Source organism: Anguilla rostrata, chromosome 3, assembly GCF_018555375.3.
Source record: "Anguilla rostrata isolate EN2019 chromosome 3, ASM1855537v3, whole genome shotgun sequence".
Classification (NCBI taxonomy): Eukaryota; Metazoa; Chordata; class Actinopteri; order Anguilliformes; family Anguillidae; genus Anguilla; species Anguilla rostrata.
In genome coordinates this window covers 56,526,736-56,546,234 of record NC_057935.1, presented here as the reverse complement: position 1 = coordinate 56,546,234, position 19,499 = coordinate 56,526,736, and the positions used below count along the sequence as shown (strand labels likewise).

Below are 19,499 nucleotides of genomic sequence, written 5' to 3'. Positions count from 1 at the left end.
TGATCTTAAGTGTGTCATCCAAGTTATTTTTGACACTCAAGAAGGAGGCTATGAGTTTATATTTAGCTAGGAAGGAGAGGAGAGAGTGTGAGAGAAAAATAATTTCTATAAATATAGCTATAAGTAATGCAGGGAATCTGTCAAACTCCCACAGAAGCAAGGGTTTGAGATTATTTCCAATGTAAGTCAGATCATGACCTTCCTGGTCTACAACAGCCATTGACCTTGGGTGGAGACATAGGAAATGAAGTTGAAATTACAAAACCCATAAGGTATATGGGTCAAATCCTTAACTGCTGATGTAAGCTGATGTTAAATTAAATGTACACGCATTCACTGCACCTTCTCATGCTTTGATGATGTGAAGCAATATGTAGGAATAAGGCAGGCATCATTGAATATATTAGCACAAACGTTCTTGCACCTAATGCTTTTCACAAACTTAACAGAAGATGGCAGTATTGCATTTACTTCGCATTGAAGGTGGGTCTCTCATTCTTGCAGGATGGTAGCGTGGCGGTGCGGTCTAAGGCGCTGGATTAAGGCTCTAGTCTCTTTGGGGGTATGGGTTCAAATCCCGCCGCTGCCAGTTAAACCTGGTGTTTTCAGTTCTAGCACTTAAACGCACCACAACCTTCAGTTTCAGCACTTAAATGCATCACAACCTTTCTTAATGCTGGGAATTAAGACGGCACTACAATGGGTATTCCAAGTGAAACCGAAGAAAGTTCTCATATGCCCAAATGAAAGTGTTGTTTCATTCAATTCTAGTAGGGAAGACATAGTATTTGAAATTGTATAAATGCACAATGAAATAGTTCAGATGGGCGTTACGGTAAAGTTACGGTAAAGACTTCAGCCACCCAGGCTATGGTCTGTTCTCACTGCTGCCGTATGGTAGACGCTACCGGAGCATCCGGGCACGGACGACCAGACTCACAAAAATATTTTTCCCTCAGGCCATCAGGCTTCTCTACCAGCAACATTAATCTCTGGGATCACATTGATCACATGACCTCCTGTGTATGCTATGTACGTTAAATGTACAATCTTATGCACATATTCATCAGCACTCCTGCACTTCATATGGTTAATATTTAAATATTTAATACTCCTATTCTCACTGTCCATATCCCCCATCTGTACAGGCTGGTACTTATTTGCTGCTAATATTTAATACTATGTTTAATATTATGTATATTTTAGATATTTTTTGATATATTTTAGATATTTTTCAATATTTTTGCTCTTGCTCCTACGTAGTTGCTGCCTGCCATGTCATAAGAATTTCCTTGCTCAGAATGACCTGTGTTATACTGTGCACTTGACAAATAAAAACACTTTGACTTTGACTTAATTGTTTTGAATTTCAGGGGGAGGAGGAGGAGGAGGAGGAGGAAGAAGAAGAAGAAGAAGAAGAAGAAGAAGAAGAAGAAGAAGAAGAAGAAAGCAGTGTGAAAGAAGGAAGAGGGAAAGTGAGGTGGAAAGAACAAGAGTGCAGAACAAAATAACCTATGCAGGAGCAACGAAGAGAGTGAGGACAGAAACGGGAACTGTGAGGAAGGAACAGAACAGAACTGAAACAGAGGGAAAAGATCAAGTGAGATGTGACAGAGATATGATGCATATGGACAGAAGAAGGTTCTTGGCATTTATTGCAATAGTGATCATTGTGCTAGTGAAATAGAGACAAAACCAGAGAGGATCAGGATGGTGGTGGACGCCGCGAAAGAGCTTTTGGGTATAACAGATGTGAAGGGGGATGAAATACAAGGAATTTTTGGCAAAAGGGTTTGGAGGGAGTCAGACGCCAGGAATATAGGGAAGTTATAAAGAGACGTGGTTCATGCATGGGTGGGTTTGGTTGATGTTGAAAATAAATAAAAAATTGAAGACAACGTATGCAGTAGGTGGCGGTAGATTGCCAACCGCCATAAAAACCTGAGGAGAAGAAGAAGAAGAAGAAGTATGGCTATGCCACGCCCCCACGGTGGAGGAAAAGAATCTGGTGTGCTTCACAGAGACGGCATTTAAAGTCTGTGTATTATCAAGATTATAAAAAGGCCAGGAAGTTGTTGTGTGGTGGGCTGTACAAATAACAAAGCCGAGAACCCCGATTTTAAGTTGTATGTTCTCCCGTGCAAAAAACATCCAATAAAGAGGAATAAGTGGATTCAGGCCATTAGACGTCAGGAGAAAGGAGGAAAACAGATGCTGAATCACGGTACGTCTGTATGTGTAGCAGCAAGTTAGCCATTTTATCACTGGTAAGTGCTTCTAGCTTAATTGGCTGTACGAGGCTGTCAGAAATGGTCATTTGTATGTTCGTTTAATTTACGGAGTGATGTGACGTAACACATCCGATCGCATCCTGGAGACAACGTCGTCGTAAAAAAAAAAAAAAAAACAACGTTGTCGTAAAATTTCATTTTATCTTGAAGAATCTCTGACTTGTTTACGTTCCGGGTAAATGTGACTGGGAAGTAAATCAATCTATATGTTTCCGTCGTAGCACTTTCGACCATAGACATATATACATGTCTATCCTTTCGACCACTGAACTCTACTACTCTACGATGTAAACGCTCTGTGCCATGAACAGTACCTGACCCATGTCTATGGGACATCCCTTTAGGCTTGTCTTTGGGGGAAGTATCTTTAGTAATGTAGTTTCCAAAACGCGAAAATTCTTAATACCTGATATTTTTGGATGTAATTTTTTATTGCAGAACGTGGGCATGCGTTCTAGATTTTACTGTGCTGCATCTCATGTCCAGCAAGTAATGTAGTTGTACAGGTGGGCAAACATGAAACTAACAACGTTTTAATTCGAGAAAAGCTGTGTGTAGTTTGCTAATACGTTTTAAGCAGCTACTTTACTTACGTAGTCTTGATAGAATCTCTTACGTTAACTGGACATTTTGGATACGAACGATAGTCGGCTTTTATATATATATATGTATATATATATATGTATATATATATATGTGTGTGTGTGTGTCTACCTAGTTAGTCTAGTCAACTATTGTTAGTGTTATATTAGCTAGATAACTAGCTACGTTGAGTTAGATCATCTAACTTAACTTGGGCCGGGCTGTGAATTAAAAATTAATACTCTACAGTTACCTATGTAGATAGATGGCCATGGGGCTAGCTGGGTCATAGGGACTGTAACTTAGTTAATAACTTAGCTGTGTTTATTGTAACGTTAGATGAAAGGCTACCCAGCTAACCACGTTTTTTCCCATGCCACACATAGAAGCTAGCATGTGACGTAGCACTTTTCCCCCTAGAAATAGCGCCCTCGTCTGTCAGTTTCTAAAATTACACTATACGAACATTTTGCTTGGTTTCCGTAAATAGTAAATAGCGGGTTATGATGATTTTTCGTTAAGAATCGCTTAGTTAATACATCAACATTTCACAAACTGTCGAATCAATAACAGAACATGTCTCTTTAACAGTATTATTTTCTGTTCAACTGAAGTTATGAAAATGCAATGTGTTCAAGTGTTTTTGTGCACTGCAAACCTTTTCCTGAAGCACTGGAATTTAATGCTTGAATTGCCAACACTATTAATTTTTTTGTTCAGTGACCCAAAAATGCTTGCCCATATCTGTCATATCCATAAGGATGTTTTTTTCCCTGAAAAACTAATGCAACAGTGGTTTTAAAGGAAGTTGTTCCTCTCAATGTGGATCTGAAAAATATTCAGTATCATTTAATTCATATATTCGGTGTGTTTTTAATGTGAAGTTTTCTTTATAGTTTTGAGTGCAGTCGTCATACCCATATTGTTGTAAGTGCTGGAAAATAAATATGTTTCCCCAATTATAACTATGGCTATCGTTAGTTAATATATTTTTGCTTTTAACATAGCTCACTTTTTTTTTGACTACAGCGGCTTTAAATATATGTCCTTATATTTCATCAGTTTCTCTGCTCCCACAATGAAGCCGCCCTCCCGGAAGCGAAATGTGCCTCTGCGCTTTGTGTCCAGGGAGCCTGAGCTGATCCGGCGTGCCCAAGGGCACTCAGGCTGGTTTGGCTGGAAGCGGAAGGAACGGCAGATCCTCTTGGTTGAGCTGAAAAGGCAGAACAGCAATGCGGAGCTGGACCTGGTGGCGCTTCAAGCTAAACTTCCCAAGAAATCGATACAGCAGGTATGGAATTGATTTTACTAGCCTCCCGATACAAGGTATGTGCCTGCTGGCCCATATTCACAGCTCTCAGGAATTTGTCACCCTCTGTTGATTATTTGTAATTTTTCCAAATTGAATTATATTTAAAGAAAAAACCCTCAGATACACCAAACAGCCTCGAGGTCGCCAACTGTAAGAAACCCCATCCGACAGACCATTTCCCCTTATGTACCCAAAACATAGGCTTCAAGCAAAGCACCAAGTCATCAAATAAAGACACAGTCATGACAAAACGATACAGATCAATGATCATGCTTGCACTATCTCTGTAAAAATATCATGCTGGGTTAAGGGTACCCATTGATACCCATAGGTGTCAAGATCTTTAGTCAACACCCCACCACCAAGGACACCAACTTTTTCGACATGACATTGGCTTTCCAACAATACAAAACATGATTACATGGATCAGCTTTATGCAACTTTAGAATTGCATAAAGCTGATCCAGCAACTGAGCACTGTCTCTATCACACCTGCTGACTCCCTGTCAGCACAGTAAACATTCTTTTCCTTTTGGGGTGTGATAAGAGGCAGACTCCAGTGAACTGCCCTACACTCCTAAACAAGTAACTTCATAATGTCAAAATTAAATATTTGGATGTCTTTAGAATGATATTAGAATAAAAAATGTTATTTATTTGAAAGTATTTATTTGAGAAGTTGCAAAGCTCATTGGCTGAAATGAGAGAATCTGTCCAGAGCTGGACAATCCCTTTTGCATTTCCAGTTCAACCTATTTGATAGGCTGGCTAGACAGAAGGCATTTCTGAGAAAAGTCAGCATTAGGTTGTGTCTGGAATTTGCCAGAAGCTACGTGGCAGTCCTTGAGACCTTCTGGGAGGAGATTTTATGATTTGATGATAGTACAGTTGGCTCTTTGGCCTGACATCAAAGTGCTGTATGTTTGGTACAAACCAAACATCACCTTGGTAACACCCTACCATTGATCCCGACCATAAAGCATAGTGGTAGCAGCACAAGGAGTTGTTTGGCTGCAGGAGGGACTGGGAAGCCTCATGATATTAAGAACGAGATGGATGGTGTCAAATACAGTATAATCCTTGAACAGGACAATGGTCCAAAGCACATGGTAAAAACCATGAACAGGGTTGTGCTTGCTTTAATGGCTGATTGTTCTGGAGGTTGCAAAGTCCAAGATTCTTTAGTACCAAGAAAAAGACACACCATATGCAATGAATGCATAAGCAAATAAAAAATAAAAATCCACTAGTTGTAAAGTTTGTTTTAATACAGTAGTAGTGAATACAATTAGTTAAATGCAATACAATTAGTTGCATGTATGTGTATATATTTGTATATTCAATAAACTTTTAAAGAATTCAAATGGAAGTTGTCTTGGAAATTTTTGAAGAAGTCATTTCAGGTAATGAAATCAGGTTTTGTTTCTGGTTAAATTATTTCTGTTAATAAGTTTGCTGGATAGCCTGACTTCGTTAGTACGGCTACGTTAGGCTTAGCTACTCATTTTATTGGAAAGTAATGCAATTACTAGCAAGTCAGCTGGCTAGTTCAGGGCAAGCTCACTGAGCGTAAACACACTATTCCAGTGTATTAAATAATTAAAATGTACTTTTAGATATAACTACAACAAACTGAGTTTGCTGTATATTCACATTTCCACCGTTTCGCTGGTTTGAGCTGCTATTAATTTAACGTAAGAATTCTGAGAAAATCGTAAAGACCTATGGGATATCCATCCTGCTGATGGATGCATCAGATGTTGCCCTCAAATATAACCAAAATAAGGTACCTCAGAAGGATGTGTTCTTTGCTAACTTTAAATGATGTCAAATGGTCTAGGAGATGTTTTGGGTAAACTGTTGTAGTTTATCATTGCCCAGTTTGAATACAATCTTAAAATTTTGAAAACGAAAGATTGCATTTTGTATTTGGGTTGGGGTATTGAATATATATTAGTACCGCCCAATTTTTGTGACATGTTGTGATCTGTGAGACTGGATAAAGGGGTCTGAATTAATTTGATATGAAATTCGATGCAAAAAGTGTTTTGATTTTACTGTAGTGGTGAAGAGGGGAAAATATTTTGGTGCATTAAAACTTTGTGTAATCGGATAAAATGTGGAAAAAGTTCACAGGGGTGAATACTTTCTAAAGGCACTGTATAGGTTATTGGTTGGGCCAGAGGCTGTACAGGATCCTTGCATTTGGAAATATGAAGGATGATTGCTTCATGTGTGCATATTTCAGCATGACTGATTGGACATACTTCAGTGCTCGTAGAATTGAAAATTTTGAGCAACTTAAATATAAATAAGCAGATCCTTCAGAGTTTAAAAAAAAAAAAAACATGGTAGAAACAGAAATTTATTTTTTAAAATGAATATAGGCCAAAACAGATGTTTCTTTTAAAATAATTTCTACAAGCATCTTATATTTTAGTTGTGCCTGAATGGTGTACTTTCTGAAGTACAGTACTTCAGAAAAAGTGTCTGTCATGGGTCTGATGCACTGCATGTGTTGACCTGCTTATTTTATTTCTATCCTGATTTTTTGGGCATCAGATTGAGAGTTTTGTGCAGTTCTTGAAGACCGCTGTGGGAAAGAGAGTGGCCAGGCTGGTGAACAGACAGAGGCGGGAAGTGCAGAGTGGCAAAGTGCCCATTGAAATGTGGACTGAAATGGCACAGAAAATGGCCGGGTCACAGGAGAGTGCCATTTCATCTGCTTTCTCACAGGTGTAGTATACTCATGGTCAGTTAGCATGACAATTTTCCCACGAACTCCAGAGTTTTTTGGATAAGGGTAAGATTTTTAATTTACTTTTTAAAACTTGCTCTTAATACTGGGAGTGTAAAGTTGTCAAAAAAACGAATGTGACATCAGGCAAGTCACCCAAGGCTCAAGTATTTTGTTTTAAGGGTAATTTAAACACTCTTCAGATTCAATTCAATTGATTTTATTAGTTAAACAGACTGACCAAGGTGAACAGTTTTTCTGTGGAAAAAGCGCAGTTGAAAGTTGTGGAAAGGGCAGCACACTAAGTGGTAGGCATTGTGAAGAAGTGCACCTACTGCCAGTATTTAGTAACCAGTCTGTCTTTTCCTCATCCTTTCTGTGTAGATGCTTGTGATTGCTGCCACTGAGCCATGTAGCCTCCTGAACTCTGACCCACCACGCCCTGTAAGCACTCCCCAGCGACTCCCACCCAACCTCCGGACAGTTCCATTAAGACCCATGGCCAGACCACCAGTAAAGACAGCCTCAACATGCATCCCTCCGAGGGGACACGCATCTACCCAGCTCTCATCTGGTCAGACGCCAGAAAGTCCAAACGTCAGATGTCAGGAGGGCTCGCTTCCATCCTCCCAGGCAGGGGCCAGTCCCAGTGTTGTTAGTTTACCCTGCAACTCGCAGTCCTCCTTTCAAAACTTGGCTTCTGCCACCCTCCACCAAAGCCCGAAAGTCAAAGGAGGGTCCACTTCCAACAATTCACCCAGTCCCGCATCACCTCGTCCTGCTCATGTTCCAGCCAGCCTTAGTCAATCAAGCAGTAAGCAGGGTGCGACGACCCCAAAATCCAGCCAGCCGGCTGAACAGTCAGCGAGCCCAAACACAAGGACTACCACCCAGGTACAGGAACATTCTTTCTCCACCCCTAGCAAGGGTCCGACATCTAATGGGCAGATCAACCAAAAAACTTTGAATCACAAGGATTTTGCTGTGGATTTTGAGAATATCTATCGCTTTTTGGCCTCTGTGAACAAGCAAGGCAACCTGATCCCCCTCTCTCCTATGGGTAAGTAGCACATGTGTGTGTATGTATGCATTGACCATAAATTCCAGGCAACAATTGCACCAGCCGGTCATACACACAATGTTTAAGTTGATATTAAGAGATTGTTTCATTGCAATATGTGTAGAATGAATTCACAAATTTGTAGAATGGATTCACACATTTGTAGAATGGATTCACAATTCTGTGAATTAATGTGTGAATACACACAAGAGCAGTTGCAAACCTGTACAACTAGAGCAAAGACAGCTCCATAATTACAACCTCTGAAATCAACCTCTCACACCCTCTTGACTTTGCCACCAAATTTTGCAGTGAACCTTGAACAAAAGATTTGCTGACTTCCAAAATGGGGTCTGTAACTGTGCTAATGCTCCGGTAGGGAGCGTCAATGCCTATTCTGTCAACCAATCAGAAGAGCAGATTTGGGTTGACCCTGTACTGTCATTATTTTACTTTTAAGAAGTGAACCTGTCATCTATAGCCAAATCCTGATATAAAATCTCTAAGGCAAAGAACTCACCTGCTGTGAGCCATTGTGTTCGGTCATGTCTACAGGGAACAATACTACGTATAACAACGTCAGTGTGTGCAATACATGCAACGGCCAATATAGAACAATGTTAATTTAAGCTGCATTCAAGTTAATTAACAAGACCTGGTAGTGTTAGCTACAGCAATAATTTGGAATCTAAGACAGGGTATTGTGTCTAAATCAGCTTTGATTTAGGAATTGAGGTTGCTGACATTCATGACAGAATTGGCAAAAATAATTGATGTTCGCTAGCTAGCATGCTCAGCTGCACATTAGTTGCCTACGGTAAGAACAGTTTGCCAGCTATATGGCTTGTGAGCTGGTTGTGGGCTTTACATTGAGTATAGACTACTGTATATTTCAGTGAAAAGCTTGTGAAATCTCCAAGTTCAATTGAATGGAATAAAACAAAAATAAATCTTTCTGAACTCACTGGCTCACTAACATTCCATGTTGATGGATGTAACATTAGTTAGCTTGCTGCCTAGCCTGCCAAATTTAAGCAAACCAAATCCACTATTAATAACTTATGATGGAAGCAAGGAGTACAATGTAGTCTGGGAAAATTGATGGAAAAACAACAGGAAAAAGCCACTCAAAACTCAGTCGCCCTACATCTATCATCCCTTCCCCTAGGCTTTGATTGCAACGATTTTATGATCCCAGCGATGTACACTCATTGGTCTGTCATTGACCAAGAGGAGCAGCATTTGCAGAATGCTCAAACTGAATGAGACTAGAGAAGTCAACTGTTGATTGTTAGATATCCTATGACCAAATTGTAACCTAACTACTGCTGCATACGGGGCTGTACGTTCATTTGATTGTCTTTTTAATTTGTGTCCTCTTAGAGAGTGCTGTGGTCCTGGACCTGCTGTTGTCTCTTCCAGAGCAGATCCCCCTGCTTGACTGTGTGGAACTGCAACACCACCTCCGTCAGGTATACGAGCACCTCACTGATCCTGTGCTGGAGCCCCCACTTCCAATAAGCACTGGACAAGAGGCCCAGTCCCATCTTGCTCAGGCGGGTGCCAACCCACCCGGGTCTTCCTTACAAAGGGAGATTTCCACCATTCAGGAAGGAGGACAGCTTGACCAGTCAGTGTCCATCACGGCCAGCATCCACACAGGTAGCACAGCCTCAGATGCCGTGATTGAAAGCGGTGTATTGTGCTCCAGTCAAATGAAAGGCACTGGTGCCTTGCCCCAGACGCTTGCCAGTCAGGAAGGAAATGGCAGAGGACAAGGGGATAAAGAAACACCAGATGGTAAAAATGACGACAAAGTGGAATACACCAGTCAGAGTGAGGCTTCTACAATTCCATCAGTATCTAGCAGCAAACCAAAAGCTGGATTCCAGCCTGTGATCTTGGCCAACAGTGGCATGCAAGACCCCACAGTACAGAGAGCAGGCGTTCAAGCAGTAGGATCTCTACTGCCACTTCAAACTGCACAACAGAGCACAAGCAAATCACATTGTAAAAATATACCTACTCTTTCCCAGAATATTGAACACGAGAAATCAATTTTTGAAAAAGCAGGCCAGTGCCCATTAAATCCATTTGTTATCCCAATGAAACTACTGGCGCAATCCCAAACTCCATTCTCTGAAGGGTGATTTCATTCTTGTGTTCTCAAATAGCTGATTTCTGATGTATCGATTGAGCCTTCAGTTGTAGCAAGCCTCCGTTTTTTAAAAAGAAATGGCAAAAAATAAATTTCTTTTAACTATAAATAAAGATTTTTATTTTAAGAATCTGCCACGTTACAAGTTGAATAAATATGAACTAAGTTATTTTGTTTACTTGATTGTTTAAAAGCATGTTTTGCATCTGTGTATATAGAAGAATCGGCAATTGACAATCAGTTGTTTTATAGATCTGGAAGTCCTCAAGTATTGATGTTACTCTGATACTCAAAACTAATGGAAAATTACCAAACTAATAAATCTCTGAGGTGCTTGCATCCAAAATTGTATTGCCAAACCTGGTCAACTACTTTTTTTTGCCTCTCAATACACCACACTGATCAGAATACATTTCTGGTTGGCATTTTAGTTGCATTTCTACCACTGCATTTCTAGTACTGCTTTAGCATAAAGTAATAAAGTAATAAAACTTTCAAGGGAGATAATTCCAAGACATTGCGTACAATTGAGAGACCTCTGGTGGGGCCCTAATTGCCCCAAAGGCATTCCTTCCGTGTTTGTAACTGGGAGGGGGGACAGATAGACAGTGAGGAAACAGATAACATTATTGTAGCCACACAGAGCAAGCTTTCCAGATCAATTTATATTGCCTGTTGCTTAAAGGCAGTAATCTAAAAACTAGATATCCAACAATAAATTCTGATGTATTTTTTCCAATCTCTTCTTGCAGTAGATAGCAACTGCATGCTTGATTTACTTTTTGCCATAGTTATGTATACCTTTACTTTATACTATGGGTGAGTTTCTTTTTAAACAATATCATTTGTATCTTGTTGATGCTTGAAAACTCCTCGATCCCACAGAGAGCCAGAGATGCTTGCAGACTAGTGACAGGCAAACCTGACATTGCTATATCACACAAAAATGAATTGAAATAAGTGAATAAGAAAATATTTTTATTTAAAAAAGTAATATATACCAGATAATTATAAAATTGAAACAATTAAAAAATGCAGTTAAAGTATTTAATTTATGCATAGATTTTGTTCATCAGCATTTTTGCTTTGATAACATCATTTCAGATGAATCTCAACAACTCACAAATTAATTGGAGGATAAGGAAAACATACAATAAATAAATTTGTTAAATATTTATCACATATGTTTAAAGTAAAAAATATTAAAGCAACATAGGTGCTAACAGTATATAGACTTACAGACATCCACTACAAGACATCGTTGAATTGATTGCATCATATATGTCGTATACCCAATGAATTGCATGTATAGTGTAGGAGGTTGAATGCACTGAAGTCACTGTTACATTTGTTCAAAGTGATTATTACAGTAATAATATTTTTTGATTTGAGAATATGGTGTAACAAGAAATGTGTGATGGTTAAGTCCTTAGATTCAGTCTATACAGGAATAACAGCAGAGTTAAATCTGGGAAGAGGTGTAAATGTCCGGTCTGCCGATTCTCATCTGCAAAATAATATCAAAATTCATCACACATATTACTTACAGCTACACACAAACATATATGCCCTGTGACCATTAGTGAGCATGTCATAAATGGCCCCATTACACATGTTGAGTTCTCCAGAGCTCCTTATCGAGACCCACCCTGTTTTCAATTTATGTCCTATATGAATTGCGGGTGGGTATATGAATTGCGTGCAGCACTTTATCCATGCTTTGTCAGCGCCCACATGTTCCTGATAAGGGGGGGACTGGATCCTATCACCGTGTGCATTGGGCTGGAATACGCCCTGGACAGGTCGCCAATCTACTGCAGAGCACGCACACCATTCCCTCACCGTTCACTCATACACTCGCATATATGGGCTATTTAGAGTTGTGCAGTACTTTATTTAGGATTCTTGTTGCTTTTTTGTTACTAAATGTGATGAGATTTTGTATTCTGAGGCCATATAGCCCTGTGCATGTGTGTGCGTTTTCATGTCATCTTGCTGTCCAAGACTTACGGGAGAGCCGGGCATATTGTACAGGTGGATCTGGGGTTCGTGGGTAAGGAAGACTGGAGGGGCATCCGAAGTTTGAAAGGATGGATAGGGATTGTAGGTTGGTGTTTTTTCCTGCTGGTAAGTGCCTTCGCCTCCTTCCGTGTTGTATGGGTTATGAAAAATCCCTTCATTAAGAGGAAATAAAATAAAAACAAAATGCTATCAAGAGTATCATAAAATTGAGCAATGGTAGAACTTTCAACATAAGTTTTTCCGCATAAGCTTTATCAGTGTCTAAAATAATATACAATTCTGATAACAGCTGCTTATTACCTGTATAACCGTTTGTGTTCTTGTCAGAGCTGGGCCACTCAAAGTCATCATCTAGCCACTGGTTTATAGTTTCCCCCTTATTGTCTCTATTTCTGAACAGGAAAACAAATGGAGGGAACACATGAAAAATGGAGGGGTGGCTTACAGCAGGGAGAAAAAAGGCAAGAGATGTACTGTATATCCTTCTATCCTTCTTATGTACTCAAGCATTAGTATACTACCTGATTCTCTCTCTTTTACCCATAGCATGTGCCTTTTCTATGGAGCTAGATGAGGTCCTAAAGTTTCGTAGATTTAAAACAAAGAAATGTAACTGAAAAGGTAAAATTTGTAACTGAATCATGCTTTGAAACGGAAAAAAAAAAATATGTGAAAAGTAGAATGTGAACATATTGCAAAGAAAATCATTTCTTTTTTAATTTTGTTGGTACAACTACTTATTTTCAGTTAAGAATCTTTTCTCACTTGCAAAGTTTTTTTTTTTTCCAGTTTTAAATCTTTTTTGGCCTTTGCATAGCTATGGTCTTTGTATAGCTAAGCTATGGGTTTGAGGAGAGGGGCGTGATGGGGGCATGGTATCCGTTGAATGACAGTTACTTAATGTTATCTGAAGCACAGCAAATGGTAAATAGGTGACTGACTGTGTGCTTTGCCAATAAAGTTTCATTTGATGACTCCTTGAAGTATGTTTTTGTCATATGTAATCATGACTATGCTTATATGTACTTGGGCAGTTAGCTGTGTAGCTAGCAGTAGCTAGTGGTCTTTCCGTTTCTATGAGTATATATATATATATATATATATATATATATACGTATGTATTAACTGTGGCCAGGAAATAATTTGTGCCAGTGCCAAGCTTAAACATACATTTCTCTATTTGTTATCTCTAAGCTTATAACGCATTTGATTTAGATTACCTTATGTACATGATTTACATTACTCTTAAAAATAGTTCATAGCAAGGATATATGACTGAGGAATGCATTATGAAAGAATATATCCTTAGCCCAACTGATTCTCTGTATCTCTGATTCTCATAATTATATTATTATTATTATTAGTAGTAGTAGTAGCAGTCATAGCAGTATTATTGGTCGTAGTAACAGTAGTATCACTATTATTAGTAAACAGTTGAAGTCATAGTAACAATAATATCCTCTTGTTTATAAAGAGTGCATCATTCCACAGTAATCATATATTATCACATTGCCGTGAGGTTTGTGCAGCCATCGTTATCACAGCTAGGATCGTGGGTTCATCACTCTCACCTCCTCTCCTTCTTCTTGTACACATGGAGATATACAGAGAGGACCCCAATGGCCACCAGCACAGCTGCAGCCAACACGCCTGTCCCTACGAAGAGCCCAGCTTTGTTTATGGGGATGCCACAGTCACTGCCCAGGTACCACATGGTCCCTGTCTGCAGGCAGCTGGAAGAAAGAAGTTTCAGTGTGTTCTTAGGCTTGCGTGCAAGAGCCACATGAAAAATTCATGTTGTTTTTCTTATGAAGGTATCCCTCGCTTAAAATATTCCAATGATCATGGTAGTTATATATATTTCTGTTCATAGGATATTATTATTAGGAAACTCTGACATAGCTACCATTGGTTGATACAATGGGTTTATGTTATGTGCACATTTGTGTGATAAAAAATCTCCCTGTGACGTTTGCACTAAAACATATAATTTGCATGGCGATGTAATGCTTCAGTTTTCGCTCAGAGTAGTTTATAAAAATAGGCTCAAATTTCTCACTATAAACCTCAGTTTGAGCGAATAACTGTGGTTACCAATGGTAATTAGGGTCTCATAGGGGTCTCATTTTTTATACATCATCTTTAATAAACTTTGATTTCAGATCCATGTGGCTGACAACTTACTGGCATTCAGGTCCTTCAACAGGCAGCATGCAGGTTCCTTTGTTTTTACAGATTGTGGGATCACTGTGTTGAGGATTGCAGACGGACACACAGGTCAGTTTTTCACTTGTGTTAAGGAGTTGATAGTACTTTAAGAACTTTTCAGGGACGTTTTGTTCACAGAAAGCTGTTTAATGAGGGAGAAATGGAGAGAAAAGAAAGAACAATGTTTATATATGCCTTAAGTATATAGCAAAAACTATTGGCAACCCTGGAAAACTTTTTTTTATGCCTCCGCGACGGCACAGCCGTGGCCAGAGGCATTATGTTTTTGGGTTGTCCGTCCGTCCGTCTGTCCCGATTCTCCTGAATGCAATATCTCAGGAACGCCTTGAGGGAATTTCTTCAAATTTGGCACAAACGTCCACTTGGACTCAAGGATGAACTGATTAGATTTTGGTGGTCAAAGGACAAAGGTCAAGGTCACTGTGACCTCACAAATCATGTTTATGGACACAACTCAAGAATTCATATGCTAATTATGACAAAGTTTCACACAAATGTCTAATAAAATGATGAAGTGATGACATTTTATATCCAAACGGTCAAACAGAGCACTGCCTACTGGTTGGCGGAGGCATACAACCACAAGGCGGTATTTCTAGTTTTTTTTTTTGATCTTCATAAAAATATATATTTTCACAAGGAAAGGATCTAAGGATGGAGGAATCAAGGAAACATGTATTAGGCAAATGAAACATCCTTGTTCGTTCAATCATCAGTTTGAATGTATGTAAATTACTGACATGGCACATGGGGAGAGGTAGATCCACAGGTCGATCATTTTGTATGTCACACATTCTGAAAAAAAGAATTTTGCAAGGGATGCACTCGATGCACAAATATTACTTTTTGACTCCAGGTTATACATACCTGTTCCATCAACTTCGACTGTTGTTGTGTTAACATCTGTGATTATATATCCAGGACAACTGCTATCATTGGTCTGGCAGTTCTTTGCTTCCTCCAGGCTCTCTTTCAGCTCATTAATCGAGTTGTCGTACTCTTTATTTCCAGACTGACTGTTTGGAATCTCCAGGAGGACAACGTGATCAACCTTTACGCTGATATGGATGAAAATGATGAGATGGGAGAAAGATTACAGTGAAAGTGAGGTCTTGTTCTTGGGGGTGAGAACTGTGTTGTGGCCTGCTGGATCTAAAGGACTCAAACTTAATAGTTGTGGTGGAAGAAGGAATTTTCTGACCATGCTGCACATGGTCAGAAAATACAGCAGGAGACATCATGGGACAGATAACCTACTTTGAATATTAATTCAAATATTAATATTCAAAGTATAAACAATGTTAAAATAATTAAAACAGAAAAAGAATCATTCTTCATTTCCCAATGGGCATATTAATTTAAGGTTGTGTACACTTAGACATTTGTTTACTTTTTCATTTGTTTCATGGGTAAGGCTTTCAGATTTGATTTTATGGTAAGCAGCTGGTTCCAGGGCCTCATTAATGTGCTGGTCTTGCTTAATTGATCAGAGCATGCACAAGTAATTATTTTACGAGTGATTCAATACATGCTTGGACATTAAGTTTTTCAATGAAATTAGTCAACCTGCCACTGGTGAATTCACTGCTTGTTGGAATAATGTAATTCTGAGTGACAGTGTAACTGTATTATAACATAGAGAACAAACTGCATATCTCCGAAGAACAGCAAATGGATACCATTTGACAAATTTAGTAACCATTGAACCAAATAGAAACCAAACATCTCATTTGAATGGAAAAAAAATTAAACCTGTATGTACATTGCTTTTTAGAACTATGCCAAATATGGCTTATTTTGCTTTCTTTTCAATGGTAAAACAGGTCACTGGAAACTAAACTTTTTCATTATAAGAAGTCATTACATCTCATGTTTACGGTGGAAGAGGAAGCAACACCATAATAGAGATGTAAGTCATCTTCCTGAAAATAATGTTTTACAGTAAGCTTTTATGGTGCAGATAATCCAGATGTTTGTTTGTGAGGCTAAAAATTAAGTTGGTGGTATAATGAATCGTTAAGTAATTCGATTGTATAAGTATGACTCAATGGCAGTCTGGACAAATAAAAAAGATTTCATTATTCCAACATTTGCGTTTGGATTCGATTAATTAGTGTTGCACAAAGGAATTCATTGATCTGCGTGCACTTATTTTTTTCATCTTATTATATATGTTAGAATGATTACCCAAATATTTCTGCCCTTATGTTGCTGTAGGGCTTATTATAGATATCCACCAACACCACCTGAAAGACAAATGGTTATGTGGTATGTGTGATATAATGTTCAAATATACGATTTTAGGCTGTTGGACAGCGAATGATTTCAACTTCAGCACACCACACAACCCCACTATACCCCATTATACAGGGAGCTCCATAATGTTTGGGACAAAGACATGCAATGATCTCCATAATGGGAGACTTATTGCATTTAACGGCTATGCAACCAACTTTATTGCTTTCATTTACTTTTAAATGAAGTAATTAACTTAATTTTGCACATCTGAAAATTGGGGGATTCGCCACAAAAATAGTCATAACTGTAAAATGGTAGAAAAAGTAAAAAAAGATTAGTTGAAATTGCCTTGTCATGAGTTAAAGAAGAAAGCATTTCTGACCATCTTTTAACTCTACAGCACTCAACACGGGTACACCTCTTACCAGATCAGAGGTGTCTGCTTCTGTTAGTCTCTTCTGGTTTCCCTTCAAATCACTGACCTCACTTCTCAGAGTAGCTCTGCCTTGGCTTCATTATGAAACACAGACAGAGAGAAATATGGAGGGGGGGGGGGGGGGTGCGGATACATACCATATATGAGCAATGTTATTATTCTAGAGTTGTCTGGTGATTTGTGATTTTAACTTACAGGAAAAGAGAGTTGGAAAATTATTACATATGCTATTTATATACTGTTATTAAATCGATGAATATATATTAGATGGTTTGATTATTGTTCTCTTTATAAAGTAGTGTTTATTATAGATAATATATATGCTCATCTTGGGTTGACTAACAACACAGTTTTTACATTAACATTTAATTATGGAATTCATGTTGGTGATGCTCATTTTTGTGAACTATTGTTTCTGTGACTTGATGTCTATGTGTATTATGTCTGTCACCTGAAAGTTATGTTAACCACTGCTTTGAAATTGTTTATTTTGCTTCTGTAAAATGGCTCCATCTGAAATAACATAAAATATTATTAAACACATGCAGTATTTTTACAGTCATTCACCGTTTAACTCAACTTACATTGACGCATGCAAGCTGTAAACAACCGCAATAAATTGACAAGCTGGAAATTCACAATCACCTCTTATGATAAGAGGACTGATTCAATCGAAGCTATGATTTTAATACTCCTAGTACTTAAATATCCAAAAAAGTAAAGGACCTCAAGGCACAATTATAGACCAAATGCATATAGTGGCAGCTTCTCTGTGATTTTCTTGTACCTGTTCGTGATTTATACAGTGGTAAGTGCGATACAGAACACCATTTGAATCCATTTTATAATAAAAATCTGCTACAACAACAGACATATAAATATTTTTTCTTGGTTGATGAATACAGTAGCTTGATAGAATTGCCTGCTAAGAAATAGAACTTGTTCTAGGCCATTATGAGAGTTTCCAGGTGTATTTCTATGCTTAGTATAATACCTAGACAACATAGCCTATAAGCAGTTTTTATACATACCCTGTTCTTGAAATCATCTGAGAATTTTTTATATTCTTGTGAACTTTTATTTTTGTACTCCTCTATGAATGGTTCTGATATATCCATCTGAATATCAGCAGATCTGTTTAGTTTTTCTGAAAGAAATCATGAGTAACATGTTTTAAAAGATTTCTGTTAAAGGAATAAATGAATAATAATAAATAATATTTGTCTATTCATGTGAAATGACAATTGTCAATTAGAAGGCATCAATTCAAATCATTCTCTGATAATTTGGAGAATATAGTAACAGCATTCACAATAAGTTAATTGTTCTGCTTATGCCATAAATAGTAACTACAAACCTGGAGCCACTATTTGTGTTTCAATAGTTCTGCAAGTTGTACCAGAGAAACCTGGAGGGCAGATACAATCCTTTCCATTTGGACTTGGCCTTCCTCCGTTCTCACAGTTTATTAGTGGGACCTTGGTTGTAGTTGTCACATCAGGTACAGGTGTTGTGACTTGGGGTTTGGCTGTTGTGGTGTGAGGGCTGACTGTTGTGACTACATCAGGTTCAGCTGTTGTGGATGAAACCTCAGTTGTTGTCACATCAGGTACAGGTGTTGTGACTTGGGGTTTGGCTGTTGTGGTGTGAGGGCTGACTGTTGTGACTACATCAGGTTCAGCTGTTGTGAATTGAGAGTCCACTGTTGTGTCTTCAACAGCAGTTGTGAATTGAGAGTCCATTGTTGTGTCTTGGGGTTCAACTGTTGTGAATTGAGAGTCCACTGTTGTGTCTTGGGGTTCAACTGTTGTGAATTGAGATTCCACTGTTGTGTATTCAACAGCAGTTGTAAACTGAGAGTCCATTGTTGTGTCTTCATCAGCAGTTGTGAATTGAGTGTCCATTGTTGTGTCTTGCGGTTCAACTGTTGTGAATTGAGAGTCCACTGTTGTGTCTTCTTCGGCTGTTGTGAATTGAGAGTCCATTGTTGTGTCTTGGGGTTCAACTGTTGTGAATTGAGAGTCCACTGTTGTGTCTTCAACAGCAGTTGTGAAATGAGAGTCCGTTGTTGTGTCTTGGGGTTTAAATGTTGTGAATTGAGAGTCCACTGTTGTGTCTTCAACAGCAGTTGTGAATTGAGTCCATTGTTGTGCTTGGGGTTCACTGTTGTGAATGAGAGTCCACTGTTGTGTCTTCTCGCTTGTAAATGAGAGTCCATTGTTGTGTCTTCGGGCAGTTGTGAATTGAGAGTCCATTGTTGTGTCTTCGTCCTTTATAGCATGTTGCTTCACAGCAGTTGATGAAGTCTTGTTGGTCTTGGCTATGTGTGAATGATCCATGTCGTGTTGGGTTCAACTGTTGTGAAATGAGAGTCCACTGTTGTGTCTTCAACAGCAGTTGTGAAATGAGAGTCCGTTGTTGTGTCTTGGGGTTT

General features: G+C 38.7%; 3 protein-coding genes across 7 annotated transcripts in view; 2 read left to right on the top strand and 1 right to left on the bottom strand.

The window, feature by feature from the left end:
* The window catches only part of si:dkey-6n21.12 (schwannomin-interacting protein 1), a 178,923-nt gene that overhangs the window by 135,632 nt on the left and 23,792 nt on the right, over positions 1-19,499 (top strand). The gene's annotated exons all lie outside the window — the stretch shown is intronic.
* Positions 1,506-10,499, top strand: snapc2 (small nuclear RNA activating complex, polypeptide 2). Of its 5 annotated transcripts, none has more exons than XM_064328488.1 (5): positions 1,506-1,641; positions 3,936-4,164; positions 6,748-6,921; positions 7,307-7,982; positions 9,366-10,499. In XM_064328488.1, exons 1-5 carry the CDS (start codon positions 1,619-1,621, stop codon positions 10,130-10,132), a joined length of 1,869 nt encoding a protein of 622 aa, XP_064184558.1. In that variant the 5' UTR covers positions 1,506-1,618; the 3' UTR covers positions 10,133-10,499. The 5 variants fall into 5 exon arrangements, with proteins under 5 accessions (XP_064184558.1, XP_064184560.1, XP_064184559.1 ...); XM_064328490.1 differs by lacking the exon at positions 1,506-1,641 and adding an exon at positions 1,801-2,267; XM_064328489.1 differs by lacking the exon at positions 1,506-1,641 and adding an exon at positions 1,804-2,224.
* Positions 11,561-19,200, bottom strand: muc3a (mucin 3A, cell surface associated). The gene is made up of 11 exons (XM_064328492.1): positions 18,423-19,200; positions 18,097-18,212; positions 17,517-17,578; positions 17,055-17,139; positions 16,579-16,637; positions 15,259-15,449; positions 14,347-14,512; positions 13,734-13,895; positions 12,463-12,554; positions 12,151-12,314; positions 11,561-11,647 (listed from the first exon to the last, which is right to left on the bottom strand). The coding sequence occupies exons 1-11, from the start codon at positions 19,048-19,050 to the stop codon at positions 11,603-11,605; spliced, it is 1,770 nt and encodes a 589-aa protein (XP_064184562.1). The 5' UTR covers positions 19,051-19,200; the 3' UTR covers positions 11,561-11,602.

Excerpts from the sequence above, each read along its gene's own strand:
- snapc2 (XM_064328486.1), top strand. The coding sequence starts at position 2,538 with ATGTCTATCCTTTCGACCACTGAACTCTACTACTCTACGAT. Across the intron at positions 4,165-6,747 it reads CCAAGAAATCGATACAGCAG|ATTGAGAGTTTTGTGCAGTT; the intron begins GTATGGAATTGA and ends TTTGGGCATCAG. Across the intron at positions 6,922-7,306 it reads TTTCATCTGCTTTCTCACAG|ATGCTTGTGATTGCTGCCAC; the intron begins GTGTAGTATACT and ends CTTTCTGTGTAG.
- muc3a (XM_064328492.1), bottom strand. The coding sequence starts at position 19,050 with ATGGACTCTCAATTCACAACAGCCGAAGAAGACACAACAGTGGACTCT. Across the intron at positions 18,213-18,422 it reads AACACAAATAGTGGCTCCAG|AAAAACTAAACAGATCTGCT; the intron begins GTTTGTAGTTAC and ends GATTTCTTTCAG. Across the intron at positions 12,315-12,462 it reads GAACACAAACGGTTATACAG|GGATTTTTCATAACCCATAC; the intron begins GTAATAAGCAGC and ends CTCTTAATGAAG.